We start from the raw sequence: 24146 nt of genomic DNA, 5'->3' as shown, positions 1-24146 counted from the left end.
AGAAGTGGAAGATAAGATCAGATGTTTCATTCTGTAAACAAATACGAAAATATTCCCTTTTTTCCTCAGCTAGAAGAGAATGCAAGAGACGGCAGACATCCTGACATGCCAGGGAATGTCAGCATAGCCCATCGTTGTGCTTTCTGTGGGTCAGAAGGAGATCTTCACTCCTGATAAAATACGATAAACAAAATTATAATAATAAAATGCTAATTTAATTTTAAGGAGGTTTTTTTTCCCTCTTACAATAGGGAGTTGTATTGTTACAGAGAGCACAGTTATGCTAATGACAGACTACTTAGCTGATTTTACATTAATATAATAAACATTACCTTTCTTAATGTGCTGTGCTGTATTATGGCAAAAGAACTAAGTCTAAAAGTGAGATTCCATTTCGCATAATGAACCAGCACTGCAGTTCCTGCGTGAATAATTCCGACAGTGGCGTTTGGCGTGGGGTTTTGGAGGATGAAATACTGTGTCAGAAGCGTTTTAGTCTCAGGATGGAAGCAGGTCCTGCCTGCCTTCAGCACTTCTTCCTTTGCTGGGCTCTGCTTTGGCTGGTGGCATCGTGCCTCTCTGCTTGCCAGGGTGTCAGTGCTTTATCTTCTCCTGTTTTGCGTTGTTTTGCCTGAATTTTTTTTTGTATTTTTAATATATTGCATTTAATATCTTGCTAATAGGACAGCTCAAGTTCATTGTTTGGTTTTGTCTGGCCGTAGCTATTTTTACTGTAGTTCAGTATTTTTAACTGTTCCTCAGCGACTTGTTCTTTTCTGTGTTCAGCTGTTTTGCTCCGTTTAACTTTTATCACAAAATCTTTAACCGAAGAATTGCTGTTTGGAAATCCAAGGTGCCTGGTATGAGGGCTGACTGAAATCAAGTTCGAACATAGATTGCAGGAGAAAAGGATTTTCTGGCAGAGTTATTCTTTATGAATTAAGGAAATCCTCCCCATCTTCCATGCATGCCTGCTGAACAGTTAACAGGACTACAGCCGTATCCAGCATCGGAGGCACGGGGTGTGAAAATGGCATTCTTCTTTTTTCCTTTTTTTTTTTTACTTCATACAAGATTAAACTACTTGAAATTATTTAGCTAGTATTTAATTATATTAATATCACCAAAAATGAGGGAATGGAGATGATTAAATAGGACTAAATCATTTTCATCCCCGTGACCCTTGTCTGGGTTGTGTGGAGGAGTGACAAATGCATCCCTGCTGTAATTTCGTGGGGAAGTTAAAGGGGAGCTTGGCCCTAGTTTGTGGAAGTTTCTCTTGGTCAGTCTTGCCAAAATAGGGCGTTTTTAGGGCTTGAAATGGGAGGATCTCAGAGGGGACTGTGGGGCTGGGAGGGCTTTGGGGAATGCCAAGGAGCAGAGGCAAAACCCTGGGAGAAACAGAAACAGTGAACGAAGACAATTGTGAGTATTAAAGACATTTTTTGCCGTTGATGGTATTAGCATGTCAGCAGGTCCATACTAGCACAGCTCCCAAAGCCAAATTGCAGCTGTATTTTTACCTTTGCTGCCAGGTTTACATGCAGCTGGGTATCTACCACACCCTATTGTTATCAGTCAACAATACCAAAAGTAGTTCATTAATCATATCAATAACAACAATCATGTTTCAAGTGCAAAACAGAAATAAACAACTTGAAAGAAAAAAATAAAAGATTGATTTCTTCTCTGCATGCTAACTTAGCATTCTTTAAATATATCTGCCAGTAGTTTAATTTGAACTTCAACTCCCTGAAGGCAGTAAGACAGAATTATTTTAGTTCTTCATAGGCTGCCTTCTGTGATTCATTGTTAACTCATAAAACATGCTCATTTTCATGTACTTAAACAGTTAAGTCATTTTTAAAGTTGGTTTGTAATTTTTTTTGGCAACACATTTAAGTTGACATCTGAGAGATAGAAATCTAAAATTAATTTATAGCTCTCGGTTTAGGTTTCACTTACTATCAGACAAAATATCAGAAATAAATATTTTTTATCTAACATAATGTAAAGTATATTGCACAGTATCTAAAATAAAGTTTAGTTTTGACTGAGTACACTCAGAAAGGGACCCATAAATATTAGAGAGCTGTAGTTAAGAACTTACATGACTGTTTTAAATACTATTGATTTAAACCACTGGCTAGATTTTATGAATCAAAGTGTAATTTCCAAGCTTTGGCTATATTTCTCATCACTAAAGCACTCTCTCTTGTGTGCCTTTAGCAGCTTTCCAGACATTCAACACGGGATTAAATGATAGTAGTTACAATGATCAATAGGTTAAGACCGGTACAATCACTCTTACCGCTAATGACCTCGGTAGTAATGGGTAATAAAGTGTGGGCTATAATAGCCTATTGCTGGTGCTGCATGCCCTTTGATTCCTAGTATTACCAGGGACTAGCTACATGGAAAAGTTGGACGTTGGGAGTTAAGAGACTGGATATATAGGCCATCATTCTTAACTATTTAAAGTCCCTCAGACTGTATGTGTGTGCCCACACTCGTCCGGGATGTGTGTTGTAATTTTTAACACAATAGTTTCTGGTTCATTTAGATTTGTTTGTGCAAGGTTTCCGTAAGTTGCTTTTGTGATAAACTAAAGTACAGGCCGTGGCTAAATGTGGCTGTTAGCTGTGTTTATAAATGGAAGGCAGCACCTTCTTTAGAAGCGCAGGTGTGGTGTGAAAATGTGGTTTCAGATGGTAAAATGAAGTAAAACGGACCAACGCAAACTCGTACTCTGTGTACTTGTACTCTGTGACTGTGTGCAGTACATACATGCATTATTTTTTTTCTTTCTGCTTAAGTGCTTCTGTTCTAGCAAGGAGTGTGCGGCTAAGAGATTTGTTACTGGAAGGTACATGGCCAGTTTTCAAAGATAGGGCCTAATCGCCAGATCTGTCCCAAGATAAATGTGCAGAGAGGCCATGGAAGTGAATGGGAGTTGTCCCTGCCCAGCTGACGGCAGAATGCAGCCCTTTGGATTAATCACCGATGTGTAGGGTTTACAGCACCCCACCCTATTCCTGTCTGCATCCCTGCTTGTCGTCATAAATCTGACTGAAGAGTATTTGTCTTGTCTATCTTCCAAGAAGGGCACAGAAAACATACTTAAGCATGCTTCCTCTTCTGTTTGCTTGGTCCAGCTTCAATAAGAGGTAGTACAAACCCCAGGGTAAAGTAAACTTCTCTGGGGATGAGAATAATGAAGGTGAGTCACGCTTTGGGGCAAAGATAGTGATGCAGGATTTAATTAAATAATTCTCTACTCCCAGAAAAGTTTGTAAAAGACTGTGGATTAAGATATTCTGAATTAATGGGATTACCCATCCTGATGACTCAGTGTCCTCAGAGCTGGTCCTGCGTGGCAGGGTGATGGCTTTCCCATAGGTACAGGGACACGGCACCATGAGAGAATGGCCACTGGTTTTGGTGGTTCAGGTGTTTGTCCCATAATTAAATCTCCTTTTGCCCACCCCATCAGTGATGTGGGAACATGCTGTGCCACGGGGAGTGCTCAGAGGACCTCGCCATGTTGGCATTAATGGGATGTCATGGGATGATGCTGGGCTCTGCTCAGGCAAATGTTTTGGAGGCAGTGTCTGGCCCTGGCACACGACATGTACACAACAACACGGGGAGATGTGCGCTGTACATGCGTCTGACCTTCAGGAACCATTTTTAGTTCATCAAGATTAGTGATGCTGAGAAATCAGGACATCAGTGCATAATGACTGTGAAATTAGGAATGAGAGCTTGCTATGCAAATGACAGGACAAATCATGTGAAAAAGTCAAGATAAACTGCATATTAAGACATTATGTTACATAAAATTAATATTGCATTTCTCTCTTGCTTACCACTACACTGGAGGTTTTTTTTTTTAAACTCCTTTATCTTCTGATCAGCTATTGTCTGCTGATTTTTTTTAAAAGTGGTGCACGGAAAAAGTGCTAAACATATTATTAGCTTTTATTGTAATACATGAGATGACAGGAGATCCTTTTTAGCAAAGTATATCCTTTACTGCTTTTAGTTTTGTGCTGTCATGTGTTTGATTTAAAACTATAGAAAAGTAAGGTGCTTCAATATTACTGTTAAAACTCATATGGGTTTTGTCTTTTCCTCTATTGTTTTTTCCCCTCTTTTTCTTTTCCTTTTTTGGAGTGGAGGTAGAGGGGTGGGTTTCTAGGGAAATAGTCTTCTTGCGTTACTGGGACTGACAAAATGGTTCTCATGTAGTCTGCAAATTAAACACAAGTGCAGTGATTATTTTGAATAGCTAAATTACATTCTAGAAAGCTTGCAGAATTCATAGCATTGTCATTAGGTATCCGCTTGAATACAATTTGTGTAACCTTGGCCAAGACAGCCTGTCATTTTAATGTCAGTGTTTTATCTGAACAAGACATCATCCTTTCAGATACAGTGTACAGGTTCCTTGCAAAGATGCCCGTGCAGAAACGTGTTAACAGTTGCAAATATGAAATGCTATCAAGTTCATCACTGTAGCTGTTTGTCACTGAAATGTCATGGAAAGCGGCTTTTAATGGTATCTCACATAATATGAAAGAATTGAAGACATCTGTATGCTGGGTGAATATGGAATGGTAAAGACATCGTGGTAGGGCCTTTCTGTAAAAATTGCATAGGAGTCTAGTGCTGTTATTCACATCACTGAACCTTCCTTCAATTTTCTGAAAAACCTGTCGTAATAGGGTCTAGATCCCATCAGCGTGGGATATTTGGCTGTTGGATTTCTCTACAGGAGGCAAGGGCTTTCTGGGAGGGAAAGGACCCAGATGATGATTTCTTGTAAAAATAAATAAATCTTTACCATATTACTTTTTTTAAGGAATTTCCATCCAATAGTGTTTTGCAAAAGGGGAATTTAGTCACCGGGAAGATGTGGTCAGAACCTGTGTGCTGGCCAGGGTGGGCTGTGAGGACTCTCACCTTCAGCCCCCTTGATGCCAGAATTGGGCTCCCCTGGCATGGGGATGATGGAGGAGCTCTGGGGATGTGCTCTGACCCTCTTTGTCTCCTCTTGGCCTTCAGGTTCCAGTGTCAGTGGCTATGATGACACCTCAAGTGATCACTCCCCAGCAAATGCAGCAGATCCTCCAGCAACAAGTGCTAACTCCCCAGCAACTCCAAGTCCTGCTCCAACAGCAGCAGGCACTCATGCTTCAACAGGTAATTGTTTCCTTAACAGCTGCTCAGGTGGCCCCTATGGATGCTGGAGGCTTCACCTCCTGGAACACTCTTGGGGAAAGAAGCTGCCCACATCTCAGGTCTGAACCTTGGAGCAGCCATGCTGTGAGCTGCAACGACTGCTCTTTTGTTTTTAATTCTAGAAATAGCTACTGGAAACAAATCCAGAGAGCAGTGCTAGGAGTGTTTCCAAGATCAGCTAAATAATACAGATGCATATTTAAGTGTCAGGACTTCGGCAGATGTCCCTGTTGCTTTTGCCTGCATCCCTCAGAAGGCTTGGTGTGCCCTGACTAATTGGAATAAACAAGGTAGAAGGGCCATACTTCCCAATTTAGACCTCGTTATTTCCATCTGGAACCGTAAAGGGCTGTGGAAACAGAAGTGGAGAGGTTTGCAAGCCTGTTTGATTTCAGCCAACATATGCTGGGCTGTGTGTCAGTGCTTCTTGCAGCTCGTGGTCCTTTCTCAGCTGGAAGCTGGCCACCAACAAGCCCCGAGGCTCTGTTATCACAGGGTTTGGCACAGCGGGGTCTCAGGGAGCCCAGGTGGGTGTCAGCATCCCCCCAGCCCGGCCCTGCCTGCTCCTCCTGGCTCCCAGGCTCCATCCTGCCCGCAGCCGGAGCGCTGCCTGCGCACTGCACATCTGGGGAACGGGAGGAGGAGAGTATTTCCCAGGATGTCTATGCATGTATTGAACAACACTTAATACAGTCAAACCCTATCATTTAGAAAGCATGTGTGTTTCACAACAGAGATCCGCCAGGCTCTCTCAGCAAGGGCATTTTGGCTTTGTTGTTACAATCAAAGGTCATTCCTTGCCTTATTTTAATTAGTTTGTGTAGAAAATGGTATGTTTTTCATCAGTTCATTTTGGAGATTACTTTTCAAACGATAATGCCAAGAATAGTCAGTGTGCACTGAATTTATTGTTGAGTTTCAAACTAAAGGTCAGACCATTACAGATAAAAGGATGCTATTTTTCAAATCACAGTTTGTGTGTTACACCAAAAGGGACACTGAATTGGCTCTCCACTTTGTTACTTACCATCTTTCCTTTTCTTTGTAGCAGCAGCTTCAAGAGTTTTATAAGAAACAACAGGAACAGTTGCAGCTTCAACTTTTACAGCAACAACATGCTGGAAAACAGCCTAAAGAGGTACAGACAATACCCATTTTACTTTCAAACCACAGATCCCTGGGGACTGTCTAGTGGCTATTAAACTGTCATTCATCTTATAAATGATTGCACAACTGAACTGACTCTATCGGGCCTCAGCTTTCAGATTTAGAATTATTGTCCTGTTTTCGCCTGTGTTTTCCTGTGCTTTCCATTTGCTCGCTGCCACATATTTTATAGCAGAGGACCAGGCCTTGCTGTTTGGTATGAGTCCTGGAGCAGGCATCTAGACTTGTATCTTGGGAGAGTGCTTTGGGGAGTTAGTCATGGTGGAGAGGGGAGGGGGCAAGGCAGCAGGCCCAGATCGCTGCTGTCCTCTCTAAACAAGGCAGAATGCCGAGAGGTGTTGAGTTTGGCTTTGCACTTTCCAGTCAGGGAGGTTCTGGTTGCACATTCCTCACATTGGAGCACCATCAGTGGTGACACGGAGAAGAGGTGGCAGGAGACCTTGCTCTGATGCTGCCATGGTCCATAACTGGAGGGGACAGGCCAGGGCAAGTTCTGCCTGTCCTTCAGATACACTTTCCTTCCAAAATACCTGTCACATCCAAAGCTTCATTGGTTTTGGTGTGCTAAGATTTAATTTTCCTGCATTACATTTACTTTAAGGTGCTGAGCCCACCTGATAAGTGTGGAGGAGTCTGAGACTTTCCTGTTTAACCTGACATCAGTGCTGGCTTCGGTAGATCCTAGAAAGCTGCCTCTTGCCGCGAGACACTGGGTGATGTCCGGTGACAGCGGCTGCGCTTGTGTCACCTGTCAAGGGGTGTTGCTCAAAGCATGCAGCAATTTCTGCTCCCCATTCCCCTTGAAATTTCGGCAAATCATGCCACCTGTGCCAAGTTTCAACCCAGAGTGAATTTTTCCAGCTGAGTTATAAACCCCTGAAAACAGGGGGGTTTATAATGGAAACGCTGACACAACCTTAACCATAGCGCGCTTACGGGCGCCACTATAATAAAAAGGGAACAGATTAAAAAGTGTCTAAAATGTAAATCTAAAGGACTAACAGTAATTAAAATGGAAATGGCACAGGGAGGGAAGGCATGTAATTGTGAGATATCACTGTGCAGAATGCTCTCAGCTTTGTTTTGCTGGCTGTTTTTCTAATTCAGTAGGGCTTACTCATCAGTGGCAGTTCAATGCGCGTTAATGACTCTGGGATGCAGGCATCACTCTGGACAAAGAAATGATTATTGTGCGGTCAAAAGAAGTTCAAAGACAAGAAGGGAATTTCAGTTTTTTCCTTAGAGATCCACATTCAAGAGCATATAAATTAAGCCAAATGTTAAAAACCACAGTCTGAAAGCTGACTTCAAAGTCACAACTCTCTAATTAATGAACTGCGAGCTTCAGTTTGGACAAGTCGTGGTTTGATGCGCCCATAAATCAACATGACAGGTCTGTTTCACAGTCTCAGACAGCGCTTGTCATTGAGTCACATCAGATGTAAACACAGCAGAAAAAAGAGGGAATATGAAGGAGGTGCAATTGATCAACAGAATTGGTAAAAACCCACTTTTGAAACGCATTATGCATGATCACAGGAAATGGCGATAGCCTCAAGAGGCTTTCTCCTTCTGCTGTTGCTTTTTTGAATCAGATTTCTAACAGCCTTCAAAAGGGAGAATAAGAATTATGGAGCTTCTCCCCTGTGGCTGGCAGGCAATAACCCCCTGTTGTTATTTTGTGCTTCTTTCTTTTCAAAGGCGTCAAAATTTAGTTTTTTAAAGATCTTTAACTCTATATTTGAAGACAAACAATAAAGGGCTGCCACTGTCATTCTTATCAGTTACCAGGGATTGTATTTTTTCTTTCTGTTGCCACTTCTTATTAACCTCTTATTTGGTCTATTAGACATAGTTTTGAATGCAAGCCTACATGCTGGGAGAACATGAAAGTTCAGATGAGCTCAGAGGGCAGATAAAGAAATTTGAAGGGGAAAGTTACACAGCAGAATGAACGATAAAAGTTAACTCTTCTAAATTGCTGTTGTCAGACAGGAGAGCATCTCAGACACAAAGATGAGGGCTTGGAGCTTAAAGAAAAAAAATACTTTGTGTTAAAAAAGACAAGAAGGGAAGTTAGACAATGTGATGGCATTTCAATATCTAACACACTGATTTACTGTGGTCACACTTCTGATATTACACTAGCGAAAGCAACAATAAGAAAGGACTCCTTCCTGTTTCAAGAAGAGCATTTTAACACGATAGCTGGAAAGAGAACAAGGACCTAACTCTCTCCAGCTTATCCTAGGGGTTTGGGGGGGAGTATTTTTGCTGATGCTTTTAGTGGAGATCCATTTCAACAATGCATTTCACCCCACAGGTTTGTTCAGCCCAGCTTAAGGAGGTTATTCTTGCTAAATTAGCATGGAAAAGGTGGTCTTGTATTATTTTATTTCTTCCCCCTCCCTCTGGCACTGAAAACTGACAGGCAGTGCCGTGGTGGGGGCCGGCGGCTGCCGTGCTAACGAGGGCTGAGCTTGTACCTTGACAGATGGAACAAGCGTATTCATGTACGGCATCCCCCAAGTCATTTTGTGAGTGCCTTGTCCTATTGTGGTCTCGTGAAAAAAGGAAAACACAACGAACCTCCCCAGCCCCGCTGCTGAACGGGACCCGACCCCCGAGCAGAGCAGCAGACAGAGCCCAGCGAGGTTCCTGCGGGTTTTACTCGAGGGCTGCGCGGGGTAGCAGAGGCTGAGCAGTGCCCGACAGCGAGGGGCAGAGGTGCTGGGAGGGATCTCAGCCCTGTTCCTGCTCTCCCCTGGAAAATTCGGGGCTGCCCAGAGGCAGGGGGTGCTCAGGGTCTGGCGCAGCCGCGGCGCTGGACGGAGCGCGCTGTTTCCCGAGCAGGGCCGTTTGTCCTCCGGCACTGTGACAGTTTATGTTAGGCAGTAGGGAGTAACCTAAGAAAGGAAAACAGACCTTTGACAGAAGCTTTAGGGAGGGGATCAAAAATGCAAGTTTTATCAGGATATTTCAGCATTTTAACACTGACTACTGACCTGACAACAGGACTGCACCGAGACCTTTTTTGTATGCATTCAATTGTGAGAAGTAAACAAACTGCCTTGTATCCTGTGTTTGGTAACTGGGTGGGGAGCGCAGTTTGGCAACGTGTCTTGCTTTTAAATTCTTTCTTGGACAATGGGCCTTGTATACTTTTATATCCTGGCTTTTCAAAGTAGAGTGTGTTCAAGAGCTTTTCTTAGGATAGCTGAGAAGACAACCAAAAGGGCATCATTCAGTTGATATAAAGGGGTTCTTTAAAAAAACCCTGTGTGCTAACTTTGCACTCTTACGGCAAATAGGTAAAACACAGCTTACTACTAGTACTAATAATATAAATCTATTAATATAAATACATTAAGTGTATATATTTTAAAATTAATATTTATGGAGGCAAACGTTACTTTAGCTCAATACAACTGTTGCTGGGGCCTGCATGCATATGGTGCTGTTGCAAATAGTTGCAACAAATGGATGTGTCAGAGCAAGCTGTTGCAAAGAAATGTAAACTCTCCGAGTTTCAGAATATCCAAACACCTATTTGTTTAGATGTGTTCCTGAAGTCCAAGGTTTTCTTTGGAAGTAAGATAAATTGAGTTTATAAATAAGGTGAATAGAATGGCTGACTCTCAGAGTTGGGGATATTAAGTCAGCTGCAAAATTAGGATTGATGGGGCATGGTGGCACAAGAAGGTGGGGGTCAAACCCACAGTTGGTGTCTGTCAGTCGTGCTCCAGCAGCTCTGGTGGGACTTTTTCCCTTTGTAACACCAGTAGGGAATGGGGCCAGTGATCCTCTGGCTTGGTGTCAAGGAAAGGTGACAGAAAGCTCGGGATCTGGCTGGAGTTTGTTTGTGAAAGTGTGCAGTTTGGTAAGAGTTAATTTTCTTTCCATAATTGTTAGCCATAATGTGTGTAAGACCTCCACCTTGATATGATTCCTAGCAGATTAGGGATATTAGATAATTTCCTTCTATTTATTGTACTACTGCACTGTATTATCTTTCTATCACTCAGATAATTACTAAGGAAATCTACATTAATTTTTTTTGGCTAGCACAAGGAACTGCTAAACACTGGCATGATGTATTGATGTTTTACACAACAAAAGTTTTCCTCCTGTCATTGTACAATAAATAAAAAGATATTTATCAAAATGCAAAGCCTTTCATGGATTTTAAAGAACAAAGCAAATAAAACACAAGATGAGCATGGAAGCAAAACCTAGAGGCTTCCTTAACTGAACAAAATTAAGGACTCTGAAGCCTCGAGTACTGTACATATTAAACACTCACATTCAAGTAAGATGTTGTTTGCTAAATTATGAATGTGTGTAATTAAAATCTAGTGGCTGTTTCTATGAAAGATTTACAATGTTATTTCATCGTTTGTCATGGCTAATTAACAATATTAGATGAAGTTTTTCTTCTTCAAAGGTCTGATTTTTTCTCATTTATTTATGTCAGAAGTGATAAACAGAGTAGTTAAAAGCTTCTCCGGGTACAGTAGTGAGAAAAGCAACATGTTCTTTTACACCTCGAAGGTTCAAGGTTCACATCCCTGTGGAGTAAAGCAACTCCATCTTCTTTCTAGTGAGAATAATTAAAAATTTCAAAGTGCAGAAGTAGCAGCCTTAAATACAGCACAGAATAATTCCAATGTAACAGAAAGTATTGTGAGGCTTGATGGATGAAGAAGAGAGTGAGTATAAAATACCATAAATTAAGCCAGTCGAATTGCCTTAATAGTTGAGACAGCCCTTGAATGAGCAAACAGAGCACAGTGCAGGGTTTCTTGTTACATCTAAGTGTGATGTGATCATGGGGTGTGATTCTCATGTTCTTTGCCTCAAAGAATTACCCAGGATTTTCATCAGCATTTGCTTTACCCACCACTGGAACACAGACATGTCTGGGGTGAAACATGAACACATGGACCAAGAAATGCTATATACATAGGATGGCAGCAGGGATTTAGGCTGGGTGAAAGCTAACCACTGGAGATGGGAATCTGCAGCCCTCTGTTAGCTCCAGCATCTTGGGGTCTTTGCCAGGGGTGGTGGGCTCACTGGCTTGGCCTTGATACCCAGTGACTGCCATCAGAAATTGAAGCAAGTTGAGGCAAGGAGCCCTGTGAATGCTCTGCTTTGCTCTTGTATTAACAAGTGTGCATTTTAATTTTTCTGTTGTTTTTTTTTTCCAGCCCCAGCAGCAGCAAGTGGCCACGCAGCAGTTGGCCTTTCAGCAGCAGCTCTTACAGATGCAGCAGTTGCAGCAGCAGCACCTCCTGTCTCTGCAGCGTCAGGGGCTGCTGACCATCCAGCCCGGGCAGCCTACTCTGCCTTTGCAACCCCTTGCACAAGGTAGGTGAGGGGCTTGGGTGGCAGAGCCAGGGCAGGGGTGCACACTCACACAGAATTGTCTCGTGGGGGGAAGGACAGAAAGAGCTCACAAGCTCATAGGATAATAAGCACAGAAGGATTCTGCCGGGCAGGGTGGGCGTTATGGAGGTATTTTTTGAGAAGGGCGGTGCTGCAATCCTGGGCTGCTCTGACTGGCAGGGTGCAGAGGGCTTGGAGTTCACTTGCAGTTTGCACAGCTGTAGCCGGTCTGGCAGACTCAGAGCTGCCGGTCGTGATCATCTGGGCTCGGAATCCTTCACAGGAGGAGTCTTTATTGATTCCTGGTGCTGGCTTCATGGCTAAGGGTGTGTGAGAGCAGCTTTTCCTTTCCCAGATGTGTTGATTGAGCCTTCCTGGTCCCAGCCTGGCCATGAGCTGGCACAGAGCAGCTCTGACCCGCAGGCTGAGGAGCTCTGAGTGCCCTTGGCTGTGGCTGCCAGGGAGAGGGGACAGGCTGCTCTCCACAGCCTTGGTGTCACTGCCTTGGTGCTTCTGTTCCTTCCTCCACACTGAGGCAAATTGGGATTAACTCCAGTTAATTCTAATGGTGTTATTGACAATTAGATCCTCCTACATCTTTATTCAGTCCTGCAGTCTGCAAGAAGTTACTGCTTTGCTGAAATCCCAATTTATTTTATTTTTTTAAGACATTGATACACTGAAAGCACTACTTAAATCCACAATACTTTTGACAGTGATTATAACCTAGGGTTTTTATTCTCTCTTTTATTTTTTGGCTTAAATTTATTATTTTACTTTTTAAACTGGGTTTGTCTGTAAGCTGTGGGACAGTTCAACAGACTTGCCTGAGCTCTGGCTGCTGTGGTTAAAGTTGACTGTTTGGAGTTGGCATGGTTCAGGCATGCCATGGCATCAACCATGATGCTGGTATTTCTGAATAATACTGCCTTCTCCTTCCCTTGCCCCATAATAAATTTGAATATTCACCTTTATAGCTTGAGTCAGCCCAGCTTGAATGATTTGGGATCTTGAAAGCAGCCTTAGGGTTGTTCTTAGTTTCTAAATCATACAATGAATTTACATTCAGCTCTGTTCACTTAAATGGAGGGGAAAAGACGAAATTGCTTCTGTTCTTCACCCTCCTTTTTTTTCTGTGTACATAGCTGTAAAAAAGGAGAGTGAGGTGGCTGGTGAATATTAACTTACATGGATAAACAGAGGCCATACTGGGGAGTGGAGTCTGCTTTGCTGTGTGGCTGACATGCTTTATTTAGGCTTATTTTTACCAGACCCAGGAAGGTATTTGAGCCCTGTGTTGAGAGGCTGAGCTTTTGGGGCCCTAACCCCTGACTCCCCAAGTCTCAGTTCAACTTCCCAGCATCCCAAAACTGGATGCCTGGTGTAGATCAGCACTGTGCAGGAGTTGGAGGCTGATCCATGGGAAGGTGGTGCCCAGCTGGGAGCAGCAGGATCAGGCTTGGGGCAGTACCTGGTGAGCCACCATCGATGCAGAGTGATGGGGAGAAGGTGTGAAATGAGTCCAGGAAAAAAGGGCACGTAGATGAAATGCCATTTATGCTTGCAAGATGTTGTAACGTGCATTAATTATGCCTCAGATTTATTGTTGGAAGCATCCCGGGCTGTTCCCACACACCCACCGGACTCAGGCTTCAACCTTGTTAATTTTTCCCACAGCTCCTATACCATTAAGTTGGCTCAGTGAGGTTCATTGTATAGTCCATCAGTTAAGCTGTCCAAAAGAGGGCAATTGGGCAGTGACAAGACACGCTCATGTGTAATGTGAAAGAAATGAATGTGGTGATGCATGAAGTGTAATCTGTGCGGTAACACATCGGAGACACCAGTAGGTAATTCAGCCGTCGTGGCATTGATTGATATGGTTAGCAGGGAAGTGTAACTATTAGTCCTCGCCCAGGAGTGTATTTAAAACCTGAGGGGTGCTGACTTGCACGCCAGACAGGACACAAACATAAGCACAGAGGGCTGGTTCTGGCAGGGAAATGAGCTGTGAGCGTTGGGGGCGGCGGGAGCCGGCAGGAAAGAGGGACTCGAGGCGGGTTGCAATCCAGCACGATATTTTATTCCTTTTTATCAGAGAGACGATGGCTTAAAACTGATGTCATTATGAGGTTTAAATCAACTTTCTGCTTGCTTGAACATGGTCACCTGGGTATGGAGGTACAAGGACACAAAGAGGTTGAGCAACTCTGTTTGTCTTTGAGCCGGTGATACCTGGGGTTGGGAAATTGAGTTCCGTGAGCAGTAATCTGTCAACTGTCCCCACAACATACATTTTTTAAACCTGTGCCTACATTTTCTTTCATAATCAAGAGGGACTAGTTGTCCTGAAAAATGCAATGAAGAGCCAGGGCTATAGTTTAAAGTAATTGGTAATGGACACTTCTTATTTAAAAAAAAAATTACATCTCTCATGCCCTTTTGTTTCCAGAACAGTTTGCAAGACTGAGACAAATATGGTAAATGTGTATATAAAAGAAATAAAATCATTCCTCTAGCAAATGTAGCTGTGAATTCAGTTAAAAACATTTTGCTTTTATTCTTAAGTGTCTGTAATAGTAATAAATGTTTCCAAGGAGAGAATGCTACTTCATAAGTGACATTTTCGTTATGTTTTCAGAACTAATAGATTGTTTAAATCTGTATTTTAGTTTCATTTTAGTTTTTAGTGCTCCCCTATTGTCTTAAACAAAATAGCACATCCTTTAATGCTATATTTGTGTAATCTTTTCTGCTTAGTATTTAGACACTTCTATAATCTAGATTTTACATCTGTACATAGCAGCAATTTTAAAATAAACCCCATTTCAGCAGTGTTCTGAGCTGTGAGAGTGAGATCTTCAGTATCTTCAAAATGAAACTGCAAATCACACTTCAGATCACCAGTGAGTGAAAATAATAGGACTGAGACATCCGGGTGCCTGATTGCTCCCATAGATTTGGCAGTTCCAGGTCTGAATCCCATTCCTGGTCTGTAGGAAGTTACTGCAATCCCGGGTAATTGCAGTGCAGTTCTGGGAATCTGGCTTGAAATTTAGCTCTCACTGCTAAAATGATACTGTTAAATGGTAAATTACATAATTTATTGCGAGTGGTCGTGGATCTATTTGACTTGGTTTTGCCATTTGTTCTATTATTTTATTTAACCATTTTGCTGGATGAGTGATGAGCATACCTTTCAGCTGCCCAGTTCGACAGGCTAGTCCAGAATTATTCTAAAGGAACTAAATTTAGGGCAGGAGGAGAGAGGCTATTTCTAATTTTATTTTATTAATCAGGTGATGTAATCAATTTTTGGCAAAGGGTTGCGTGCAGACATGTATGACATCACAGTTAGCTCTTTAAATTAATGTCACCCAGCCTAAAATCCTTACTACCTCCAGCATTTTCCCCCACACAACTGGGTATATTTTATTTTTCCTTCCATCTGTGGTATAGTTGTTATTAGTACTAATGGGAGTTACACTTGTATGGGAAGTTAGATGAAACACTTTGACTTTTAGAGGCATAAATATCATGTGTGTGTCTGTTTTAGTGGCTGTAACATTTTCAGTCTTTTCTTTGGTAGATCCAGAAGTGACTAGGAGGAAAGGAAAGAGGAGAACAGGGAGAGGAGAGTGGATGATAGCCTGTGTTTAATTAAAAACCTGCAGAAATCCAGATTTAAAAAAAAAAAAAAAAAAGTGAAAAAAGGCCAGTTATTCTTTCCCTATTTGCTTATTCTGGAAAATAAAAATAGGTGTCGGCTCATATGTTCTCATATCAATATGTTATCATCAACAGACAAGTCTATTCACTATTGTTTCAACTGAGTAAACAGTGTGTAAGGGTCAGCCCTGCTCACAGGTAATTGTTAGTGCGCAGACAGTCCTGTCAAGCGTGTTAGCTAAAAATACATCCCACACTGTCACTTTGCAAGGTGTTTGAAAATAATAGCCCCCACACAGCAAAACAGGACACGGGCTTGTGTACTGACCTTTTTCTTTGTTTAATTTGCTCAGAGGTTTAATTCCAGGGGACAAGTAATAATTGAATATGTCTAATAACTAAATGCTCATTTGGGACAAAATCCATCAAAATATAATTGGCATTTGGGGCTGATGAAAGGAAAATGACGTGGCTTTAGAGAAACGGATGTGTCCTAAGAATATCTGATCACTTAATGTATAAATTGAAGCCTCTTCCCTAATATATATTAATTGCAGATGCTTAAGGATTTCAGCATTTTTTTGTAGCGAACCCGTTACTGGAGACCAACTGTTTTTGTTAATGCTACTCTGGGAAAGGCGGGGAAGGTTATTGGTCTGTCGTGCAATAATTTACTCCTCTTTGATATGCAAACGATCCACGGTGAATATAAAAAAATCCTATCAGACTCATTTCACAGTTCTTAACCACTTAGATTCTCTGGAGTCTATCGCCTCATTAGACCAGTGCTCTCCAAAGCTAGCATAATTAAAATCTTTAACAGTTTAGCAAAGTAAAGATGTTTGGCTGATCACGTTGAGATGATTATCTATCCATTGTATTCTAAATGACAAAAATAAATTAAATTTAGACCTTGGCATTTTTTATTATGTGTTTCAAATGAATATAATGCATACTGCCTTATTTTTTTATTTCAATACCTTAGGATGGGTGAGGTACATGCCTGTGAGAGCTGCTGCTGTACACTCAGAAAATGGCAGGTTTCCTTAGGATAGCTCCAGAGCTACAACATGGTGAAACAATGAACAGTCACCCAAACGATGAGTCGGAAGCACACTGATGAGAAACCTCTTTAAAAACACACAGACACTGGCTTATTATTATTATTATTATTTTTTCCCTGAATATTTGAGTGACGTGTCTCTACTGCTAATTTTTTCCCATGGCCTTCTCTGAAAGAGCACTGAAATAGTCTGCAGTGAGAGAAACTTGACTTGTTGGATCATGTCACAAACATCAGCTTTATCCAAAAGCATGATCTCAGTGTGAGCACATGGTTCACCTTCCATTTGGCCCATTGGAGTTTGCAGTTTTCACTTGCATTAGTTACTGAATGTTGTCTCCCTAACCCTGGTGTCCACTTTGGCACATTTAAAAAAACACAATTTTTTATTATTATTTTTTCTTGAAGCTTATTTTCTGTTTTCATTTTACTTTTCAATGGCTCATTAGCATCGATCTAAGAAATGACAGTAATAATAGTGTTACTTGTATAGAAAGTTATACAGTTTTTCGGTAGACACATCCATCAATTAAGTGAGCAGTTCGAGAAACCAAAATTAATGAGAAAGATAGGTGTGTTAATGAAATAATCATAGTATAATCAATTTGACTGTTAAAATTTGAAAAGCATTTCAGGAAGACAATATGAATTCATAATTTACGTCTAAAAGTGATTAATAAAAACTGTATTTAATAACAAAGCTATTTGTCATCATTTAAAACTTAAGCACAAAATTAGTCATGTTGTGGTTCATGTTGTCATAATAATAAAGCTGAGTATTTTTTTCCTAAGACCTTCCTTGTTTTTAATAACAGGTTTGAAAGTAGTCACCTTCCTAAAGAAAAAAAAAAAAAAGGCAAAAAAATTGTGGAAAAAGAAAGGAATTGAATTTCTTAGCTGAACAATGAGTAGCCAGTGGCCACCTTTGCTTGCTGTGGATGTGGGGGCAATTTTTGCCCAAGCAGGGACTCTGAAAATGGGCCTTTGGTGTAAAAATTACAAAAAAATCACAATATTTAACATGACATTTGGTGTAGGTGTGGTGGTGTGTGGATCTCTCTGCCCACAGCCCGGATTTTGCATTCCATGAGTATTGCAGGTGTCACACCAGAGCATAACAGAGTCATGCAGTGCAGTATTAGCATTTAGTTATTAAAAAAAAAAAAAAAAATACATGCGCAAAAACACACACAGGCAAAACTAACACTAGGCTTTGTTTACTGACTCTTTGATTTAATTACTGTTTGAAGACGGCCGAATTAGCTGTTAATTGATTTAATTATCCAATTTGTTTGTTTCAGGCATGATTCCAACAGAGCTGCAGCAGCTCTGGAAGGAAGTGACAAGCTCGCACACAGCGGAGGAGGCAGCCAGCAACAACCACAGCAGCCTGGACCTGTCCACCACCTGCGTCTCCTCCTCCGCGCCCTCCAAGACCTCCTTAATCATCAACCCACACGCCTCAACTAATGGACAGCTATCAGTCCACACTCCTAAACGGGAGAGGTAGGTGCCTGCAGGTTTTCCACCACCCTGAGCATCTGGGAGCAGCGTCCCGGGGCGATGGCGAAACGCTCGGGAGCGGTGGCCAAGCGCCTTGGCCTCGGTTTTGTCCTCCCCATCTCGCTCTGTCTGGTGTTGGCGTGGTTGAATAGAGTCTCCACTGGGCAGAATGTGCTCCTTTTGTTCAGATCTTTATGGCTTGTTAATTGGATCAATGTGGGCACAATTAGCTAATTAGAAGTGCATTGGATAAGCGTATTGGGAAGTGTGAGGAAGCTGGGGGTTTTTTTGAGTTTTGCGTCACAGGTGGTGGTGCTCTTGTTGTGCTTTGGGTTTACAGGCTGGAGGGGAGCAAGAAAATCTATTGGTCAGTACAGTGCCCATTTTTCTACCAAATTTTGGTGCCTGTCTCATCTAACATATTTGCCTTTTTGTACTCTGTTTTCCCTGCTTTCACAAGACATGGGAGGCTTGAGTTCACCAGGTTTCTCTAAAAACAAAGTGGCTTTTTTTTCCTTTTTTTTAACCGCTGATAAAATTAGCTAACTGGTGTTGTTTGGCTTTTAAAAGTGTGAGTTAATTTATACTTGCTCGGTTTGCATTGTTAAAAGAAATGGCTTAAATCAGGGGTTGTCTGTTGACGTGCTTCTCGGCGCGGGCTCCGCTTTATTCCAGAGGATGCTTTATTGCAGGTTTGTTTCTTTACACCCCCAGATTTCACTGAGGCGTGTCTAACAACGTAACTTTTGCTTCTGGGGAGATAGACAGGCCCAGGCGCCGGGGCCGTGGGTGCCAGCGCCGGCTGCAGCCTCGGCGTCGCTGCCAGAGGAGGAGGAGGAGGAGGAGGAGGAAGGGTCTCGAGGAGTGGGTGCAGTGGGGAGGGCAGTGCTCCTTTGCATTCAGGAGAGTCCCTTTGCCCATCTAGAAACGTTACAGCAGACACTAGTGAAAGCTGGATTTTATGGAAACTGATGGCTTTGTCTTTCCGTCCTCCTTTCATTCATTAGAAAGAGGATAATGGAATTTTTAAGCCATAGAGTTTGTATTTCTGGTGGTCTGAAAGTAGATTGATAGGGAAGCTATATAAATACCTTTTATATCTTTCTGATATTAGAAGAAAATAGTGCTGCTGGAAATAGATAGATTTTAAAGGAGAGCACACCCACTGTTGGAAGAAGTGCTCTGTGTGTAAGGCATCCTTTATATACCAATTGCAAGGACTTGTGTGGGAACATCAGTGAGTATCTTTATAATGCATGTAAGTGCCAAGGACGTGGTTTTCATGAAGACTTACATGGGATACTAAAAAAAAATTGGATGTTTATTAAACAATTAATTCCCTTTTTGCTGCGTGTAGAACCGAACAGGATGGGTTTATGGCTTTTCAATAAATTTTTTATCTATGCTTTTCTTATGGAGTATATAAAGTAAAATCCCATGCAGCAAGATGGATCTTCTTTCACTGAATAGAGGCACGTGCTGCGTGCTAATGGCAGGAAGCAGATTCGGTTCAGTTTGAAATGCAATGGAAATACAGGAATCTGTTCTGAAGTAAGAATTTTCTCTGTGTATAGTATTGGACAGACCTGGAAATCCGTGTGTCTGAGTCCTGTAATTGTGGCCTGGAGGCAGTTGGGATCTACAGACAAGGTGATACACATGCTTTTATTAGTAAAGTTCCAGATTAATTAGGAAGGCATAAACATGCCATGGTATTGTTTGAGATTGTCTTAGTTAAGAAGACTAAATCCTCAGTGCTGGAATCAATACCTGTGCTATTAAGCTTGCCTTATACTTTGCTTGCATATCTGTTGAATTCTCTGAAATATCAAAATATGAAATAAGTATATTTAGGAATACAAATAAGAGGGCTACAGACTTTGCTTTGTCCTGCCTCTCTTTGGTACATGGAGGCTTTATGCCATCCATTTGCTGCAGTGATTGAATTACATGTTTATCCATAAGTAGAGCAGGAGACTACAGGCAGGAGAATGCCTCCTGATGCACTTAAGGGTTTTGTTGCAGTCTCATCAGGCACCCTGGTGCCTGCCTGGATTTCATGTGACACAGAAACTCCTCTTGGTGAGATATTTTGCAGTGGTTTCCTTTCTGAAAGGATATTTATCTACAGGCAGGGACTTCAGGGTGGGGAGTGAGCAGAAGGGGAAGAGTTGCAGTGCTCTGCTATCACATGTATGTTTGAAAGCTCACAGAAAGGGAAATTTTAGTGGGCTTGCAAAAGAAAGCACAGGCACAAACAGGGGTTTAGTAAATTTTTTTGATTGCAAAAGTTAAGACTAGAAAAATCATGGATCTGGTGGGAGCATGAGTTTGCTGGACTTGGAGTTAAATCCATGTGCGTTCTTGTACCCATCTGGTTCAGGACAACAAATCTAAGGAGACTTTTGGAAGCAGTTCCTAGCTCAGTCTCAGGTCAGGTGGGGCTGTGGGAAGGACTCACAAGGGAGGAATCAGCCCTTCCACCTCCCCTCACGTAAGTCACAGCCTGGGCTGGCCAGGGAAGGTTTTTGACTCGTGGACTTCCCCTCCTTCCTGCATGTCCTGTGCTAACCTTATGTTAGCTCTGATCTGATACAAGCAAGAGCTATTTATTTAGATTTAACCAACAATAAAAAGCACATAGTAAAATCTGTAAGTGTCCTAAAAGTTAAGCACAGCCGGATCATAACGACTGCCCAGCAGCCATAAATAATCATATACAGGTAACATTAACTTTTAGGGTGTGCTGTAAAGCTGTTTTCAACCCCTTTCTCTTGGGCTTTTGAGAAGGAGTGGGCTGCAGGAGGCAGGTTGGTTATGTGGGAGTTACTATCATCACTGTCATCTCTGGCACATGTCACTGGGATAGTTCAGGCTGTGTTTAGGGGGTTCCTGATCCCACAGGTCAGGTTGCCAGGCTGCTCCAGACCTGCGAGACAGGAGGCACCTGTGTTAGAATCAGCAGGCGAGCAGCAGATCTGCTCTGTATCTTGGGTAAAAACACATTCTGGTTATAAACAAGGGGTTTAAAATAGCAGGAGCAGTAGTCATTGGCTGCCTGGCGTGCCCACGCGTCGCCGTGCCGCCAGCCCAGGCTGGGGTTCTGCACAGGCTGCAGGGACACAGCTCTGGTGACACCGGTGACACTGCCCACTGTGGGGCTGCTGTCCTTGGGGCCCAGTGACAGCAAAGTTTCTCCTTTGTGACTGAAAAGCAAACAGCAGGTAGACAGCCAGAGTCACTCGGGACACCCAAAAAGCAAAAACACATTCAAAAGCAGGAGGCACCCTCCCTCCTGGGCCAGGGAACACTGGTGCTGCACTTGGTTTCTGCATGCTCTGTGTGTATGGCTTCCCTGAGAATGAAACAATTCCAGCTATAAATAATGGGTTAATGCTTTCATTCATTTGGGCTTTAAATGTATATTACATCTATGCTTTTGTCCCACATTTCGCCCAGTTTCTGTAAGTAGCAGCAGCAGCAGCAGCTCTGGGGTTTGGTGCACAGCAATCTGTTAAGGAGATAAATAATCTGCTTTGGCATGACACTCCTACTCTCCTCTTTAATTTGTCTTACACAAGGAAAATTATAATTAAATCATTCAGGGTAAACCCTTGAGTGTAGAGAAGGAAAAAACACACTTTGGTAAAGATTGCCAATAGAGACCAACTTCCCTGTTGTGCCGTGCAGAGACATTTATCAATATTCAGCACTATTAAAGAGGGAACATTTTGTGTGATTTGTGAGGCGGATGCCAAAGCTCAAATCAAGGCTTGTTAAGATCCTTTCCCCATGCAATCATGGGCATTCAGCATCATTAGAATTCAGCACTGACTGTGTGTTTCATGCTTTGATTTTACTCAGACAATTTAATAATGTTTATTGTGCTGATTATATATATAAATTCACTCAATGCAATAAACATACCTCAGTCATCAGTACCCTAAGGGAAATATTTAGTTATAGATACTTGTATTCATTCAGGATAAGGGAAAGTGAGACCATCAACCAGCATGCAAACCTCTCATCATCTTATCAGCATTTGGGTTTCTTCAGTAACAAGCAGTTTTTCTCTACACAAGTAAATAAATAAATAACAGGAGCCAGTTAAGTACATCTGCTGTGCTTAGAAATGTCATGGACAGTACCCACTTTCCATCTTGTTCCACTGCATCTTACTTGGGAGAAACTTGATTATTTTCTTAAGAAAAGCACCGAAACAAAGCAGGGGGGTGCCCGGTCACTTCAGGTGGCTACTAACTGTAGAACCTGATTAACAGTGGGCATCCTGAAACCTGCATGCTTGGGAGTATTCCCCATGTGGGTGGGTTTGGAAAACCAGAACAGGGCAGAATTCATCGGGGCTTTGCAGTGGGCAGAGATTGCTCCAGTTTGGGCTTGAACTGGGAGGTGTGGGGGTGCAGTGGAGCTGGTGAACACCTTGTGCTGGTCCCATCCCCTGGTACCATCCTGCACTGACTGCAGCAGAGCCAGGATGGTGGAGGCTGTACATAAACAAGTGAGTTAATGAAGGTCCCGACCTGTTAATATAAGAAGTGCATCTGTTGTTTACCAGGAGTAAGGTGAAGAGTTGCAGTTTAAAGCTTCGTGTCCAAAAGACCTTTCTCCATCTGCCAGCAGTCCCATCTCTTCCCCTCATTGCCTTTATACCCTCTCCACATACACTTGAGGCTTGTCCTTCCACATAAGCAAGCAGCCATCTCATAGGAAAAATAGATGGGATAAACAAGGGGATTTTAAAATTGCTTTTTCTTGCCAGCATGGCAGGAGGACAGGGTCTGGAGAAGGCTCTGAAGGGAAGTGAGGAATGGAATGGCAGACCACTGATCTGCTGCTTAGGCCTAATGCCTCATGCTTTACTGTTGTTATCTTCCATGCCAGCTGATCCTCCATCAAAATCCCAAGGCCCTTAGATGAGGGCATTAGGATTCAGCACAATTAAGAATTACAGACTTGGTTCCATTATTAATGCTCGGGATGAAACAGTTCAGCCTGCAGTCCATATGCTCCCAGGGCCCCATCCTCTCTTGGCCAGCCTCTCCACTTAGTCCCTGGCATTCATTCTGCACTGGTGCCAGCATCAGATCTGCTCAGCCATGTCAGCTCCCCTCAGTTGCTCCCTACAGCTGATTTTAGTTCATTATTCTTCACCATCAGCAGAGTTGTGTTGGATTAGGTTGCCTCAGATCCATTCTCCCTTAAGAAATAGGTGTTCCTGGGCCCTTTCCTCCCAGGAGGTATTTAGCTGCTCCACGTACTCAAACCCCATCATGACCTTTGTGCTCTTACCCATGGTCTGAGCAGCTCAGGTGCCTCCATCCTTGCTGTGGAGCCAGGTTGGAGTGGGAGGGTTGAGCCTGGATGGCCCAGCTGGGTGTCTGATAAACAATCCTGCTTTCCACATGGCTGCTGTCCTTCTCATTGCACCTGGAATGGCTGTGGGGCTGCTTGGGCTGTTGGTGATGATGACACTGTGACAGCAGGGCCCCAGCCTGGCCATCTCCATTTACTCTGTGCAGGTACAGCCCTAAGTGTCCCAGTGTCCAATCCCTTGGCACTCACTCCCCTGCCAAAGAAATGCCACCAGTTACTGAAGGCTTCCCTCTGAGTCACTCTTCTGTAATCAGCTTTGAAAAAACACCGGCTGTGACTCAGACCTGGGGCTGTTAATCTTCAGTTTTAAGCCTTATCAGGCACTTTTTATTGTTCGTGCTTTTCAGATGCGGGTGTGGAGCCTCCTGTGCGTCGCCCGCACCCACCGTCTGCCGCGGTGCTAAATCAGTTGTACAATTCCACTTGCTCCTCGCTCTGCCCAGGAGCTCCTTCATCAGCTTCTCAGGGAATTCCTGCACTGAACTAAAAGCAGCTTGTTATACTTGCTTTTCCCTAGGAAAGATGCTAAGTTAACCAGCCTGTGAATGTTTGATGTGGCCCCTGGCTGGAGCAGGGTGCTGGGTTTGATGCTTGGGAAGCTGCCCCAGCATCAGGGAGCTCCTGCACGCCAGCGTTTCACTTCTCTCTGGTCCTGTGTAATAACCATCAGTTGTACAACTCCAAACACTAAGCTAATGTATCAAAAAGCACTTAAAAT

The 24146-nt window shown here is 42.7% G+C and overlaps 1 protein-coding gene across 14 annotated transcripts in view; it reads left to right on the top strand.

Moving 5' to 3' along the window:
• Positions 1-24146, top strand: part of FOXP1 (forkhead box P1) — a 376781-nt gene that overhangs the window by 295869 nt on the left and 56766 nt on the right. For 12 of the 14 annotated variants that reach the window (XM_077184567.1, XM_054640153.2, XM_077184573.1 and 9 more), the window contains 4 exons: positions 5068-5205; positions 6293-6382; positions 11622-11781; positions 17833-18037. In XM_077184567.1, coding sequence (XP_077040682.1) covers positions 5068-5205; positions 6293-6382; positions 11622-11781; positions 17833-18037 — 593 coding nt within the window. The remainder of the gene's footprint in view (positions 1-5067; positions 5206-6292; positions 6383-11621; positions 11782-17832; positions 18038-24146) is intronic. The other 2 variants (XM_077184572.1, XM_077184577.1) reach the window with 1 other exon arrangement.

This window comes from Agelaius phoeniceus, chromosome 11 (assembly GCF_051311805.1).
Source record: "Agelaius phoeniceus isolate bAgePho1 chromosome 11, bAgePho1.hap1, whole genome shotgun sequence".
Lineage (NCBI taxonomy): Eukaryota > Metazoa > Chordata > Aves > Passeriformes > Icteridae > Agelaius > Agelaius phoeniceus.
The sequence above is the reverse complement of the archived record's forward strand: the minus strand, read 5'-3'. Positions and strand labels throughout refer to the sequence as shown.